This window comes from Pocillopora verrucosa, chromosome 9, assembly GCF_036669915.1.
Source record: "Pocillopora verrucosa isolate sample1 chromosome 9, ASM3666991v2, whole genome shotgun sequence".
In the NCBI taxonomy this organism is placed as follows: domain Eukaryota; kingdom Metazoa; phylum Cnidaria; class Anthozoa; order Scleractinia; family Pocilloporidae; genus Pocillopora; species Pocillopora verrucosa.
In genome coordinates this window covers 16,387,993-16,402,107 of record NC_089320.1, presented here as the reverse complement: position 1 = coordinate 16,402,107, position 14,115 = coordinate 16,387,993, and the positions used below count along the sequence as shown (strand labels likewise).

The following is a 14,115-nucleotide window of genomic DNA, read 5'->3' as shown; positions in this document are numbered from 1 at the left end:
AAAAAGTCTGTAGCCAAAACTTTACTTAGGAGGGCTGATTGTCTACCATCATCACTCGATTCGAAGGCTGAGGAGAGGAAATATGTTTCCAATGTCCTAAAGGCAAATGGCTATACAAAAACTTTTCTCCGTAACTGCCAAAAACCAGTTACAAATAGTAACGCTCTTGATGAAAGGGAACCAGCGACTGGTTTTGCTGTTATTCCTTACATACAGGGTGTTACGGAACCCATCAAGAGAATTTTGAATAGCCACAACGTTAAAGTTGCTCAAAAACCTTTTCAGACTTTGGGGCATATTTTCGCCAAACCTAAGGATCCTGTCACGAAAGAACAACGAACCGACGCCATTTATTCTATTCCTTGCAATGACTGTGACAACGAATACATCGGACAGACCAAACGCCAGTTTGGTACACGGTTAAAAGAGCACCAAAAAGCGGTTTTTCTTTTGCAAAAAGGAAAATTCAGCTTTATCGGAGCATACTGCCTAACCAACCATACAATTGGGTGGGATAATTCTAAAATTATCACCACTAATCGGCGTTACCACCAGCGCCTTTTTTGGAGGCTTGGCACATTAACTCCGCCCACGCTCCTTTAAATCGTGACGATGGCGGTCTGCTTCCTGACGCCTATTTACACCTCGTCAGAAAAAAAGGCCGCTAATTAGTGATCATATAAAAGGACCTCTTGTTGCAGCGTTTAGATCACCCCTGATGAAGGCACTAGACGATAGAAGATCAAACGAACGGACACTACACCCCAGACCAACCCCTACCAAGGAAAAGTCAGACACAACAGGCAAAGCTTCAGCTTGTGTTGTCTTTAGAAGCTGGTGGGAAGTAAAAACCCACCAGCTATCAGACCATTTTGTACCATCTACTTGGTGAAATGGGATCAATGAACTGATAACCACTATGAAATGCTCTTGAAAGAGAGAAAACTACATTTAGTGTACTTAGCATTTACTTGTTACGTGGGTGAACTATTTCATACTGAACTGAATGTAAAACCTGGGCAAACCATACTCATAAATTGCACAATTTTTCTATTTTCACTTCAAAATCACAGATATAGTTTGGGTTATACTAAATTTGTGTGAAGTTTCCCACAATAATTAGGACAAATTTAAATCCATGTAAAATTTTAAGCTCCTATAAGGAAGGTCAGTCAATATAAGTGGTGAATATCTTATGGGTTGGGTTTCATTTGTCAACTTTTAAGGACATATGGCTATGGGCTTGACCTTTTGCTTTGTCTGCTTCCTGTATCTTAACATGCTCAACAAGTCCTCTTATTTGAATCATTCTAACCTTGGTTTTGAGCAGTTTATTATCTATACAATAAAAAATCATGAACATTTTTCCAGTTTATGTTAGACTCCAACCCCCTTTTCTCCATGTCTTTTCATTCCCAGATTTTAATTAAACATATCCAGAAGGAGTGGCAATTTTAATCAAAACTATGTTTGACAACAGGCTTACAACTTCTGCCTGCTGTTTTTAACTGTTGTATTTTGCTTGCTGTCAAATTTTAGAGGATAATTTGCAAGAAGTAGATTTTCTAGTGCAACAATACCAATTTAACATCTTTTACATACACACATTACTTTCATTGTCATACACAAGCAAAATCAACCCTTTCACTCAGAAGTGTAGTTCTTCCTTACATTTATCTAAGTCAATTTTATCTATATGATTAACAAGAAAAACAGAGTGAATAATTTTAAATAGGGAAAATTGTTATCTTGAAGGTTCAAGGTGATATGCAGTACAAACAATGAAGTATATCTGAAACAACTTTGAAGCTAAAGTTTGTGCATGAAACAATATATAGGCAAACAAAAAGATTTCAAGTCCTATTGACAACATGTAGGAATACCAGCCTTGCATCTTAACTTATAGAGGACCAGTAATTGAGTGCCTATAATATTAAGCTTAACATTTCTCTACAAAAAAATATTCAAACAGTTGTATAGGTGATTTCTATTAAGAATAACAAGTGCTTATCTCTCACAATCCTAATCATTTAAAGGAACACTGTTCTTCTACTGGAAGCAAGACATAATGTTCCAATAATGGTTCAGGACCATTTGATGTATCATTTTCTTAAAAACATGCTAAAATTAGTGAAGCCACTTGCAAAAGATAGCACATTTATAAAATATGATAATATGTATTTAGTATTTTCTGCTTGAGGTAATGCTATGAAAGCAAAGTAATATGGTATTCTTTTCTCTGGGTTGGTGTTTGTTGAGTTACCATTAAATCTGTGGAGTAGAAAAAAATGATAACTTCTTATTCACTGAGAACAAGGGCCATACTTGGGAATATTGGCCTGAGGACAAGGTAGCACAGCGAGGTCTGCACAAAAACAACCAAGGGCCAGTATTCCCAAGGACAGCTCAAACAAGTGAGATTAATAAGTGGCTTATTAAATAATACTTAGACCAAACATATTTTGATTTTGAATTCACTGGCTTGCGCAAACAAAAATTCACAGCTTATGACCATTTACGTGAAAACAGTCCTAGGGCAAAATCCTGACCTACATATAGTAAGAACTAATCAGGATGTTCACATATACCTAGGGACTACCTTGCCAAGTAATAATACCGTAGTTTGTAAGAGTTCCAGCACAGAGCTCTTATTTACCTCACAACTAGAGTACTGACAGTTCAGACTTGTCATGAATTGCATGTATTGACAAACAAGGTTAGAGTTATCACATATAAAATGCCTTGAAAAGGTTCTGAAGGAAAACCACAGCTGGTCTGAGTTAGTGGGAGGTTTGAATTAAAGTGTTTGAGTATCAGTGTTGAGAGGAAAGGACCAGAAAATATAGGAAACAAATCTCTGTTATGTTTCTATTCATAAAGTATACATTCCCACCATTTCTGAGACAAACATGTTAAGAGTTATTATGGGTAACATTACAAACACATAGCAAATGTTCTGAAGGAAAGAGAGCAGCCTTGATTCATCTTCAAGTTTGATTTACATCATAAGTTTGAACTATCAAGAGTCCTCTTAAGCTCAACTTTAGGCACTTATCCAGGTTAAACTGATTCTCACTAAGCTAGCACAAAGTTTGAATCTCCAAGACTTATGTTGTCTGGAATCCCCAATATATAGAATTCTCAAGAGATGTTTTAGTGACCAGCTTTAAAGAAAACACTAGCCAGCAAAAATTGGAGTCTATTTTAAGACGAGACTGATTCTCACTGAGGTTGCACAAAGTTTGAATCACTAAGACTTTTGGTTATCTGGAGTCCCCTACACACAGTATTCTCAAGAGATGTTTTGGTGGTCAGCGTTAAAGAAAACACTAGCCAGCAAAAAATAGAATTTATTTTAATTAGAGACAGAAATTTCACTGCTTTGCTAATAAAGGTAGCTGAACCTTCAGAAACAAGTAGCCAAAATAGGCACACAAAACTGCTGCTTCAAGAGAATACTGTTGTATTATAATTTGCAAATATAATCATCTCAACAAAAACTTACTGCATCAATATCAGCATCATCTTCTCCATCATCCTCAAAATCATCAAATTGGATTTCATCTTCTTCTCCTTCTCCTCCTTGTCCAATATTTTCATTGATCTTAACTGCAAAGTGTTGAAAACAAAACAGAGGTTGCAACTTGAAGAAACAAGAGAACAATGAAAAGACAACCGGAAAAATAATTTCTTTTCATCACACTAGAACAGGTTCATTGACACTGACTGTTTGGGCCAATTCAGTCAGTCAATAAGATAAACTCTCTCATTAAGACAGTTTTAAAAGAAACTTAAAAGTATGGCACAAGAGATGGACTCTGAACATTCCTTTATACTCATTTGATACTAGTAGCATAGGAAAAGATTCTATGACTTGATACACCAATGCATCACCCACTCCAGATTAAACAATAACATCAAGATGAAGTTCCTATGCCATAGTCAGCTCAATGGTCACATAATATCACACAAAGTACCCAATTCATCTGTATCTTTTCAATCACAATAACAAGACAAAATTGAAGTATTTTGTTCCAAAATGGTTTGTTACTGTTCACATCCTCTCAGAGGGTCTAGATACTTGAAAAACAAAAATCAAATGCCTGCATTTTCTTTCACATAGAAACATTGAAATTGCTGAAGACCTGAATTTCATCACTGATGTTTGAGTGGAACACAGTTTCCCAAGATTTTTAATTTCTCCATTTCTGGAAAACAAATTGCCCAGCAAGAATCTTAGAGTTTTTATATTTTTATTCCACTATTTCTAAGAAATGACTTACTATTGTCTGGGAGCTCTCCATAGGCCTTCAAGTTCCGTGCTTCATCAGGATTGTAACGCAAAATGACATCTGCTTTGTTATCCTTTAAATTGAAACAAAGAGAATATGCTGCAATGTTTCTTAAAACCTATAAAACTCAAAATGTACAGCAGCTACAGAGATTTAGTAAGGATATTAAAAAATAATACAGCATCTATGTGTCAGGACACAAAAACATTAGCCAAAGGGTGCTAATTTTGAAGCAACACCAAATTTCAAGACTACTCTGTTACTAAATATTTTTTAGTGCCCCCGAAAAAAAGTCAGGTTTTAACAATGCCTCGACCAGTCATCATCATTCTTGTCCAATTCTCATACCAACAGGGTTTCAGTTGGAAACTTGCCACACACATATTCAGAGAGGTATAAACAACATTTGTTACATTGATTCAAGAATATAAAAATTTTGATATGATCCATGATTCTTTCTAAGACTCTTTTCTGTATCTGTGAACTAACACCTTTTTTTTTCTCTTTACTATTTTGTACTATCTGTTTGAGAAGAGAAATACTCTTGATATTTTCAAATCTTTCTAAACCCAAAAATTCTTTTTCATGGATTGCTGACCTGGAAATTGATACAATTGTTCAGTTCCATTGCTTTTCACATTTTTTATGACCTGGGCAAACCTTGAAATCTAAAGATCTCTTTAAAATATTATAATGCTCAATAAATCTCTCTAAAAACAGTCAACTATACCTGGTAATCACGCAGTCCAAGGAGTATAATATCACCAGTATTGATCCAGACCTGCAAAATACAGAGGCTCTGATGCTTGTAAAGTTACTTAATTTAACTACATCTTTTGCCTTTTTCTCTTTCCTATAATTGATAATTACTGAGCTACCCATAGTTGAAGCACATAGGTAGGAGTGCTTACAGGGCCATAAATTACAGATATTGCAATAGATTTTATGGAGTTTAAATACCGAAAAAAATGTCAAAAAATCAAATAATCCATTCAAATAAAAAGATTCTCGACCTTTTTGCGAAGTTTTCCGCGAATATGACAAAGTCGCTTAGCCCCATCGAAACAAAGTGCCTCCAACCTTCCATTTCCTAACATCTTCAAGACTTGAGCATACTCTTTTCAAAAGTCAAAAGAAAGATAAATCAGAATAGAAACGAATCAAAAGTCAAGAAAATAGGAAAATAAAAGCCTAGAAACCTTGACCATCTTCTTTAAAGACAAGTTCACGTTTCTCTGACTCGTTCTCGTTCTTTCCCCTTCGTCGATTTTTACCACCCTTTCCTGTGTAAAAATGAGACAAACAGAGTTTAAAATACGAAGATCGTGGAATATATGACACATCCTTTTTCTCACCTTTGTTCTTCGGCATTCTAAACTTAATTTAAAGTCTTTTTCTTGAAATATCCTTCACCCACGTTCTCGACAGAGAAAAAAATGGCGTCAATTGAGCATGCTGTAGCTCGACACAGCGGTAACCAATGACGAAAAGATAGTTCTTCGTTGTGCAATCGTTTCCGCTCCCGTCAAGTCGATCAAGCAATCGACAACTTTCGTCTCATAATCGGGACTGTACCTCCTTGCACTTGTCTTTCTTGGGGTCCTCTTTCAGCCCTGTTGGATACATGATTAAAGGGACGAGCATCGATATGAAGCAAGCCTCCTACAGAAAAAGAAAGCTGCGCAGCAAGTGGGAGAATATCAAGGACAGTCACAAGGACCAAAATTGAAATAAAAGGATGTACATGCAAGAATCATCCTTGAAAAGTTAGGAAGGAAGATGCGGTTAGATCGAAACCTCGGCCTATTCCCGATTGTGCTCGGCAACTTTTGACTCCACCGATGTTAGCATTTGTTGTGAAGAACGAAAAATGAAAGTTTTTAATAAACTTTAGTCTAAAAATACAAAGAAATTCAGGTAACAACGCAGTTTGAGATTCAGGTGACAACTTTTTGGATTTTTGCCAATTTTTTATCAGTCCAATGAACAACTTTCTAGCATTTTACAAACACAATCGGGACAGGTCTATCGAAACCTATAAAAGCAATGCATTGTAAATAACAATCCCGGAAATGGGAAGCCGCGGTTCTGCCCATTCTAAATAGACACATGATTGTTTGATCGTTTGTTCCTATTTATAATCATCATGATAAAACGAGAGAGGCAAACGTTGTTCGTTCCTGGCAATCGGTTCGCGATTTCGCATTGTCAGATGTTGCCACTTGATCAAAGGGAGCAGCAGCCCACAGCATCTGACTCCGTTCCTTGTTTTCACCTCAAACAAACATTTAAAGGGGGTGGAGAGACCCCCCCCCCAACACAGACGTAGATAGCGTGGCGTAGTATCCATTCTCGAGATTTTTTTCACAACTTATATAATAAGAATCGTGCTTGGCGCTTTGGCGAAATAACATGCGGTGGACTATTCTTATTTTCTTTTATGTATTTTTGTTTTGAAAACTGCTTACTTGTAAACATTGTCACCAATTTCTTGCGGACTCACGATTGCATAGCCGTTTTCTAATGCCAAAGAACTACGAAAAAATCACTTTGACAACGTGTACGCGCTTGACTTTGAAGGTGATATCCTTTGCGGTTGCCGTGTTACGTGACATCGACCCCAAAGAACGGCTGCGTAGACAAAAGTGGTTGGCTAATGACACATCATCTTTATTACGACACTACCCGTCTACTGTCACCCGTTGGAATCGTTTACAAAGCTTGAATTAAAGAGCGATGGAGGAAAATCATTTTGAAAAGAACAAAGATAGACCACCATTGGTGCGATCGATTTCGATTGTTCTTTTACAAAAATTCGTACATTTTACGCTCACCGTTTCCTCAGGCCATCAGGCACGCACAGAGGCTTATGTTACTTATTTATTCACATGCTCCACAACATGCAAATTTTGTCAATTTGGGAAGAGACCAAAGTAGATACATATTGGGAATGATTCAATAACTTAATAATTTCGGTACACGCATATGCTTCGTTAAGTAATCGCTACAGACTCTTCGATTGAAAACCAACAATCTAATCCTAAAAGAATAAAACTATCGAGAATAATTTTATTCCTTTGCTGTATGATGAAACAACACTTTGAAAACTGAAACTAATCAGTGAGTATAAGCAACGCGCTCCCATTTGTGTTCCAGTACTAGTACTGGCCTATGGCAATCTATTTCGGTTCAGCAGTTATTGTTTTCGTTTCATAAGTTTTTCACAGCTATTAAAGACATCAGGATTTTCCTCTGGTGGTCTGTTCGTTGGATATTCAAACCACTTTTCTCCGTAGACAGATACTAAATACTTTCTCCAGTTATTCTGTACGTTGAGTGGGAATCCTTCGAACGTCATCCGCCTCAAAGGATATATCGCGTTGTCCACATTTGGTGTTACAAAAATATCGACCATAAGTCCATCGTGCCACTTACAATTGTAGGTCATACAGTATTTATAACAACTGTTTCTGTCTCTGAGTCGTGGATTAAATGTCGCTTGATAGATAAAAACTACTTCATGCCTATGATAACCGCTTACATCGGACGGTCTCAGCGCACGGTCGCTGACCGAGTTCTGAAAAAACATATCGGCCGGTAACTCCTTAGCCGCAACTTGAAAAAATTTGACGTAATCATCCAAGGGCATTTCAATATCGCTATCTCCATCCCAGGGGATGAATCCATGATGTCTAGCAGCTCCGAGTAGAGTCCCGCGGCTGATCCAGTACTTGATTCCATGTTTTTGTGCGAGGATATCGAAGATGCGGAGCATTCGTATCATAACGAGTTGAGCTTGACGCGGGCGAAATTTTGAATAGTTACGAATATCTGGGCATTGAAAAGTGTCGTCAACCAAATCACATTTTCCTCCAAGTTCAGTGTACAACTTTGGGCACATTTCACCCCATTTAAACTTGATTTTGCAGTGTTCATATGTGAGGTTTGGATTCAAATAATCGGCACGTCTCCGACTTGTTCTGGCGAGAGTAAGATTATTTGTATACCACGAGTCGAGAGAACCACGCAAGAGTGATCCTGAATTGTCTAATTGTATAACAGTGCTCAAAAGACATATTATCCCGGTAATTAACAGAGTAAAAAGCAAAAATTTTGCAACTTTGCCCATCTTTGTCTAATCACACCAGCAAAGAATGACCCCAATGCCCCCTTTTGAGCTCTTTCTGTGCTCTCCTTTCACTAGTGGAAGGAGTTGCGTGACATTTCGCAAACAATCACTTGTCGAAGGAGTTGCGTGACATTTCGCAAGCAAGTGATGCAATATTTAAATTTATTTTTCTGAAAGAAAAGAAAAAATCATGATAAATAGGCTGATGAATGACGAGTCAAAACGTGGTGAAATTTGAGGTTTCTTTGGAGATAGACTTAAATTTAAAAAAAGGGCGATTTAAAAATTGCCGGAGTTACAGTAAGTATAGCCCGTCAGGCGTGAAACCCAGGCCTCGTCTACATTTCGATCGGCGCTACCGCCAGGAAGAGGCCAAGAACACGTTGAGCAAATCACCAATTGTTTTGAGGTGCAACATCTTTTTTCGATATATATAGGAATACACAGAAGACGGATAGGCGAAAAGGTATTTTCGAACAGCTAGCTTGAATCACAAGATAATCATCCTATTTAGGTCCATTTAACAGACTACTTATTACCTTTACTTGCTCTGAGACTTTCGTTACATTTGTACTTGTTTTTACGTGATAGTTCTGATATGGCAGCAGATCCATCTAGCTCTACTGAGGCTTCTAAATAATTCTGCGTACAGAGATGATGTTTATCAGGTCTAAACTTGGGCTCAATAAAAATAAAAATTTGCACCGCCTATCTTTCCTGAAAACATAAAAAGACTTCTGACTCAAGGTTAGTTTAAAAACGTTCTGATGGGGACTGTCTTTTTGACAAATCTTGCTGTGGATGCAGGAAAGTACAAACAATATGACGTTTCGTCCGCCATATTGGATTTCGAGACCCACAACCATTTACCTTTAAAAAAGCTCCGGCGACTTAAAACCTTAAAGAAAACACTGATCATTATGAGCAATAACAGGAAGCAGGTTTTAAAAATGTCATCTTGATAGAAAAAAGAAGTGAGACGGTGTGGGGAGTCTGCGTCTTTGTGTTCTTGGGTCTTTGTTTTCATGTTTAGAGGTCTTTGTTTTCGTGTTCAGGGGTCTTTGTTTTCATGTTTAGAGGTCTTTTTTTTCGTGGTTAGAGGTCTTTGTTTTCGTGTTTTGAACTCCTCATTTTTCTTTTTTAGGGGTCTTTGGTTTTCCATCTTCATTTTTTGTGTCTCCTCTGTCTTTCACAACGTATCCTGTGTTGTGGTGCTGGTATTTTGAGCTTCCTTGTTCCGTCACCTCCCTAGCATATGATAACCACAATAATTTTTTCCTGCTAAGAAGGACATTTGCAAGTTACAGCTAAGCATTGTTTTCCAAATTGCATTAAAATTAAATACATTTTCAACCTCTATGTAAACATTCCTGATATAATGAATCCGCTTTGAAAAGGAAGATGACAAAGGAAAAGAAAATTGAAGCAGATATTGTTTAGAAATATTGTAATCCACTGTATTTTGATCGGTGAATCGAAAAAAAGGCATAGGATGTTCCCACTAAATATAATTTTTTTAAGATGTACAATGGGACTTCGTGAAAACAGCAGTTTGAAAAGACATGTTGTCATTTCACGATATTTTTCGTAAGAAGTTTGCCTTTGGATACCTTAGTTGGTGTCTAGAGATATTAAACGTGGTCAGTAAAGGACCTTGCTTGACGTGATTGGTTAATATATTTGATTTATCCTCATTAGTATTTAGAGAGCACAATAAAGATCAATAGTTCAATCCAGGCTCAGCACGACCAAAATCAAAGGTAATCAGAGACTGCATTGGCTTTTCTTTATTTCGCTCTTTGATTGGTCTAAAACAGCCGAGCCACCCTCTATGCAAAAATGAACGGTAATGCAGGCCTGGTTACTCGCGTTTTCCCACCCTCTGAGCTGTTAGCTTGTTTTTTTTTCCTTTGAGCCCTTATTGTCTCCCTTACACGTGTTTCTTTACTCTTTCTGACTGTTATGATGAATTTAATTTTTCTGGGTTACGCGACACTCAATCGAAATGCACTTCAACACAATTAATGGCATAATTATGGATTAGTGAGGGTGTTTTTTCGCTAGCAAATTTTTCCGTGGATGCTCGTCATTTACTAGTTCAATGACAAACAAGACGATTCGTGTAACACTTAAGACACTTAAGGGCTAACGATTAAGGATTAAGCTTGATCTCGTGCTGTTAATCAGAAAATAATCTGCAACAGGAGATGATGGGCTCCTGTCTGCAACCGGAGTAAACAAATCCTTGTGGTCACATCATTCAGCATGAGGTGAACGGCCTACTCCGCTTGGTTATTAATTTCAAGCTGAGAGAGCGTTCTCTTGCAGCATTTGGATCTCTGACAGCCAACATGCCTGTATGATTGGCGTGGATCGCAGCTCTGAAGAAATTTAGGACCATAAGGATGTGGCTAGGGGAAAATGGGGATCCCTATGTGGGAATCGCAATGTGACCCTCGCTTTCTATATATGAAAAGGCAGTGTGGCGCCGGTGTATGACCTTCCACCCTCCCCCGTTTCCACTTTCCCTCCTACGTTCCCCTACACCGGTAAATCTCACTCTTTCATCGCATGGTCAAGTGGAAAGAGAAATGAGTTGGTGAAATCGTGTGGGTACGGAGACTAGAATACAAAAACCACGCCTATACCCTTGAATCATTTCGCTGTGTCAACAGCGTGCAGCACCCCACTAGTGTCATCCGTTCTACCGAGACAAAAGCGCTTATCAAAGGATTATCTCTTGAGATTATTCAGGGATGAGTAATGCCTGGAGCTAAGGGTAATTTTTTCGCGAAAGCTTACTTGCCTGCGGCATCCTGACCCTTAGTCTTAAGCCAATCGCGACGGTACATGCTAGAGTTTTAGAAGGCAATCTTTTTTTTCTGAAATATTATTGCTGCACGCATATAGAGAGGCACGCAAAAAAGTTTTTGAAGAACAGGAGACACTTTTGTAAATCAACCATCAGACGTTTATCCTTTTCATCTACTTACGGCTTAGCTCGCAAAAAAGCCTCGCGGTAAAGATTTGATATCAATTCGCCAATTTGTGCACTTCAAATCACTTCAAATTCTCTAGTTGACTGTACTGCTTTTGACTAAAGCAGACAAATCTTTCATTTTGAATATCTGATTTTAAATTGGAGCGAAATAAATGAGGTTTCAACAATATTAGCACCGTAACTTCCGAATCGGAAATTTAAGGTGGGTTTCAACTCTAAAAAGAAAATGAAAAACAGCAAGAAATCAAGTGCGTTGGGCAAATGCTTTTTCAAAGTTAACTTGAGTATGTATCTTCCTATTTTAATAGCTTGCTCCAGGCGTCCAGACAGTTAACCCTTTCACTCTCAAGATCTTATTACTAGTACTCCTTACTGCCTGCCATACAATTCTTATGATGTTAGTTCCGAGAATTTGGTACTAGATCAATTAACAATCCCCAAGCTGATATTTTTCTTAATTCTCATCACGTGTCCGCATGATATTGTATTGATTTGGTAAGGAGAAATTCTGTCTTGGTCACTCATGGGAGTTAAAGGGTTAACCGAGCGCAAAAGTAAACGGTGCGGCGGAGCGAAAATCGATAGAGGTTCGGGTAGCGCAACGAACGAACGAACGCAACGTGTACCAAGCCTCCCTCGTATTTTTAGGACAATAAAACTATCGATAGCAAGGCGCCCTGAAAAAATTGCGACGAACAGTGATCTGAAGGTCGCCGAATTCATTTGAATACGACTCTCAGAGGCTGATGCGGTTGCTACCAGGCGTACATGTCCTTAGCTGCTGAGGAAGCTGAAAAAACACAAAAAACCTTCCAAAGCGTAACCCCACAAGTGTCCTTGGTCGCTAGGGAAATCAGTGAATATAGAGTTTGTATGGAGGTTCAAACGGGTTTGCTTTCGAACCGAACCTGAGTGTCTATTGACTGAGAAAGTATCCACTGCTTAGAGTGGAATTCCTTACTACCGCGTGCAGCGTTAACGAAAATACTTTTCGCTACATTTTCAAATGCAGCATAAAGTTCAGGAAGCGATAGATAATTTGTCTGTCAATTTATCCCCAACTGGCGCGTCTGCGCACCCAATCGAGACGCTCCATGCATTGCGCATATTTAACCAACCTCTACCAAGAGTATTTGATGCATCCGTCAGTCAGTGCGTATAAGGCTGACACTAATTGACCTCGATGACAAAACTCTACTCATGATGATCTTCACCGAGTCAGTGTTCAAACACTCATTCGTCATCATTGATCATATGACAACAGAATGAAGAACTAACTGACATTTTCTTTCAGTACGCAGCAGGTTAACTTGAATTAAAAAGTGCCTACATTATCACTTTCTGTTTTTAGACGGTCTTTGGCACGCATTTTTGATCAACCCGGCTACAGTTGGTTGGTTTTACAAAAACCCTAGCTTAGGGTTGTTTCTGCACTAATTATGCACTATTCAAAGCCTTCAGTAAGATCACAACCTTTTCCATCTCAACTTTAGTCCACTGCGTGGTTAGTTTTTTTCGATCCTTTGTGTTGTAAGCCGGGATTGAGATCAGGCACCGTTGCTTTTTCGTGGAGAGATAAACATAGCTTAAACAATACAGAAGTGTTGGAGATGTACATCGCTGTGACAATGCGTCAAACCCTAACAGTACTTACCGAAAAGGCACTTAGCAACTCACTCACTCGCTCTAGTCGCCACATGTCAATAATCAAGTAATCACTAGAGAGTTTTATTACTCTCTTCAAGATGATGTTTCAAATCTAGTTTGCACCCTCTATATTCAGTGTATTTCCATCCGATTTGTAACCTTATTAAAACTATGGTAATAATGTTTTACTTTTGCCCTTTGTTTTATTTAAACTAAGTGTTGGAGACCTGTGTTTAAACTAACCTGAAACGCTGAAAAGAGAATTCGTGTTCTATAAATCGATTCAGGCATTGATGTGAGCGCAACTGGGAAAGCAAAATTAAAAAAAGAAACTAGTTTACAGTAAACACTTGTTCTGAGCATAATTTGCATAGAACAATATTATGCTTAGGCAAGTGTATTGTGTTGGGCAGCTAATCCACCGTAGCTCTTGGTAGGGAGGTCTTGTTTTGTGTAAACAGCGTCCACTAAACAATAACGTCTTTGACATTGAAGAGTGCAGTGACTTGTAAAACACTCTATAGACTATGCAGGATCTCTGTAGGCGCCCACCTGTCCGAGTAAATAGTTCTTAGTTATATTTGACTCTTGATATTTCCTATAGCGGGGCATCAACTGGGGGTAAACTTCCCAATTTATTACATGGCGTGAAAATCACGACCTCACGTAGAGGGCTGTGAAATAAAAATTGACTATCAGTACTAGGGAGTTCGGATTATTAATTAGAGCTCGATCAGCCTGAACAAATAAAACTAAAACGACCTCTTCTGTGAAGCATTTGGCTCTTTTTCAAACCTTGCAAGAGGTACGTCACTTAAAGATAATATCTGTCACTTTAATCCATTTTCATATGTGATCTGTATTCTGTCAGTCTCGCAGCTCTTTATATTTCGTCGCCACCAATGTCACAGGGTCATGATTAAGTTCTTAAGTTAATCATGTCTTTTACACAAAGGCCGAACCCCTCTGTTTAGCTGATAATTTCCAGCAGTGGTTTCAATAATAAACTGAAAACTCGAGCGACACGATGACGAGACGAGATATAG

General features: G+C 38.2%; 2 protein-coding genes across 2 annotated transcripts; both read right to left on the bottom strand.

The window, feature by feature from the left end:
- Window positions 1-1,316: 1,316 nt before the first annotated feature.
- On the bottom strand, window positions 1,317-5,786 carry LOC131780034 (eukaryotic translation initiation factor 1A, Y-chromosomal-like). Its single transcript, XM_059096649.2, has 7 exons — window positions 5,648-5,786; window positions 5,492-5,575; window positions 5,306-5,409; window positions 5,023-5,073; window positions 4,284-4,365; window positions 3,506-3,609; window positions 1,317-2,271 (listed from the first exon to the last, which is right to left on the bottom strand). Exons 1-7 carry the CDS (start codon window positions 5,661-5,663, stop codon window positions 2,266-2,268), a joined length of 447 nt encoding a protein of 148 aa, XP_058952632.1. The 5' UTR covers window positions 5,664-5,786; the 3' UTR covers window positions 1,317-2,265.
- Window positions 5,787-5,816: 30 nt separating this feature from the next.
- LOC131779858 (uncharacterized) lies at window positions 5,817-8,487 on the bottom strand. Its single transcript, XM_059096446.2, has 2 exons — window positions 6,761-8,487; window positions 5,817-5,905 (listed from the first exon to the last, which is right to left on the bottom strand). Exon 1 carries the CDS (start codon window positions 8,419-8,421, stop codon window positions 7,489-7,491), a length of 933 nt encoding a protein of 310 aa, XP_058952429.2. The 5' UTR covers window positions 8,422-8,487; the 3' UTR covers window positions 5,817-5,905; window positions 6,761-7,488.
- Between the last annotated feature and the right edge of the window lie 5,628 nt (window positions 8,488-14,115).

Excerpts from the sequence above, each read along its gene's own strand:
- LOC131780034 (XM_059096649.2), bottom strand. Across the intron at positions 4,366-5,022 it reads TTGGACTGCGTGATTACCAG|GATAACAAAGCAGATGTCAT; the intron begins GTATAGTTGACT and ends TTCAATTTAAAG. Across the intron at positions 3,610-4,283 it reads TGGAGAGCTCCCAGACAATA|TTAAGATCAATGAAAATATT; the intron begins GTAAGTCATTTC and ends AACACTTTGCAG.
- LOC131779858 (XM_059096446.2), bottom strand. The coding sequence starts at position 8,421 with ATGGGCAAAGTTGCAAAATTTTTGCTTTTTACTCTGTTAATTACCGGG.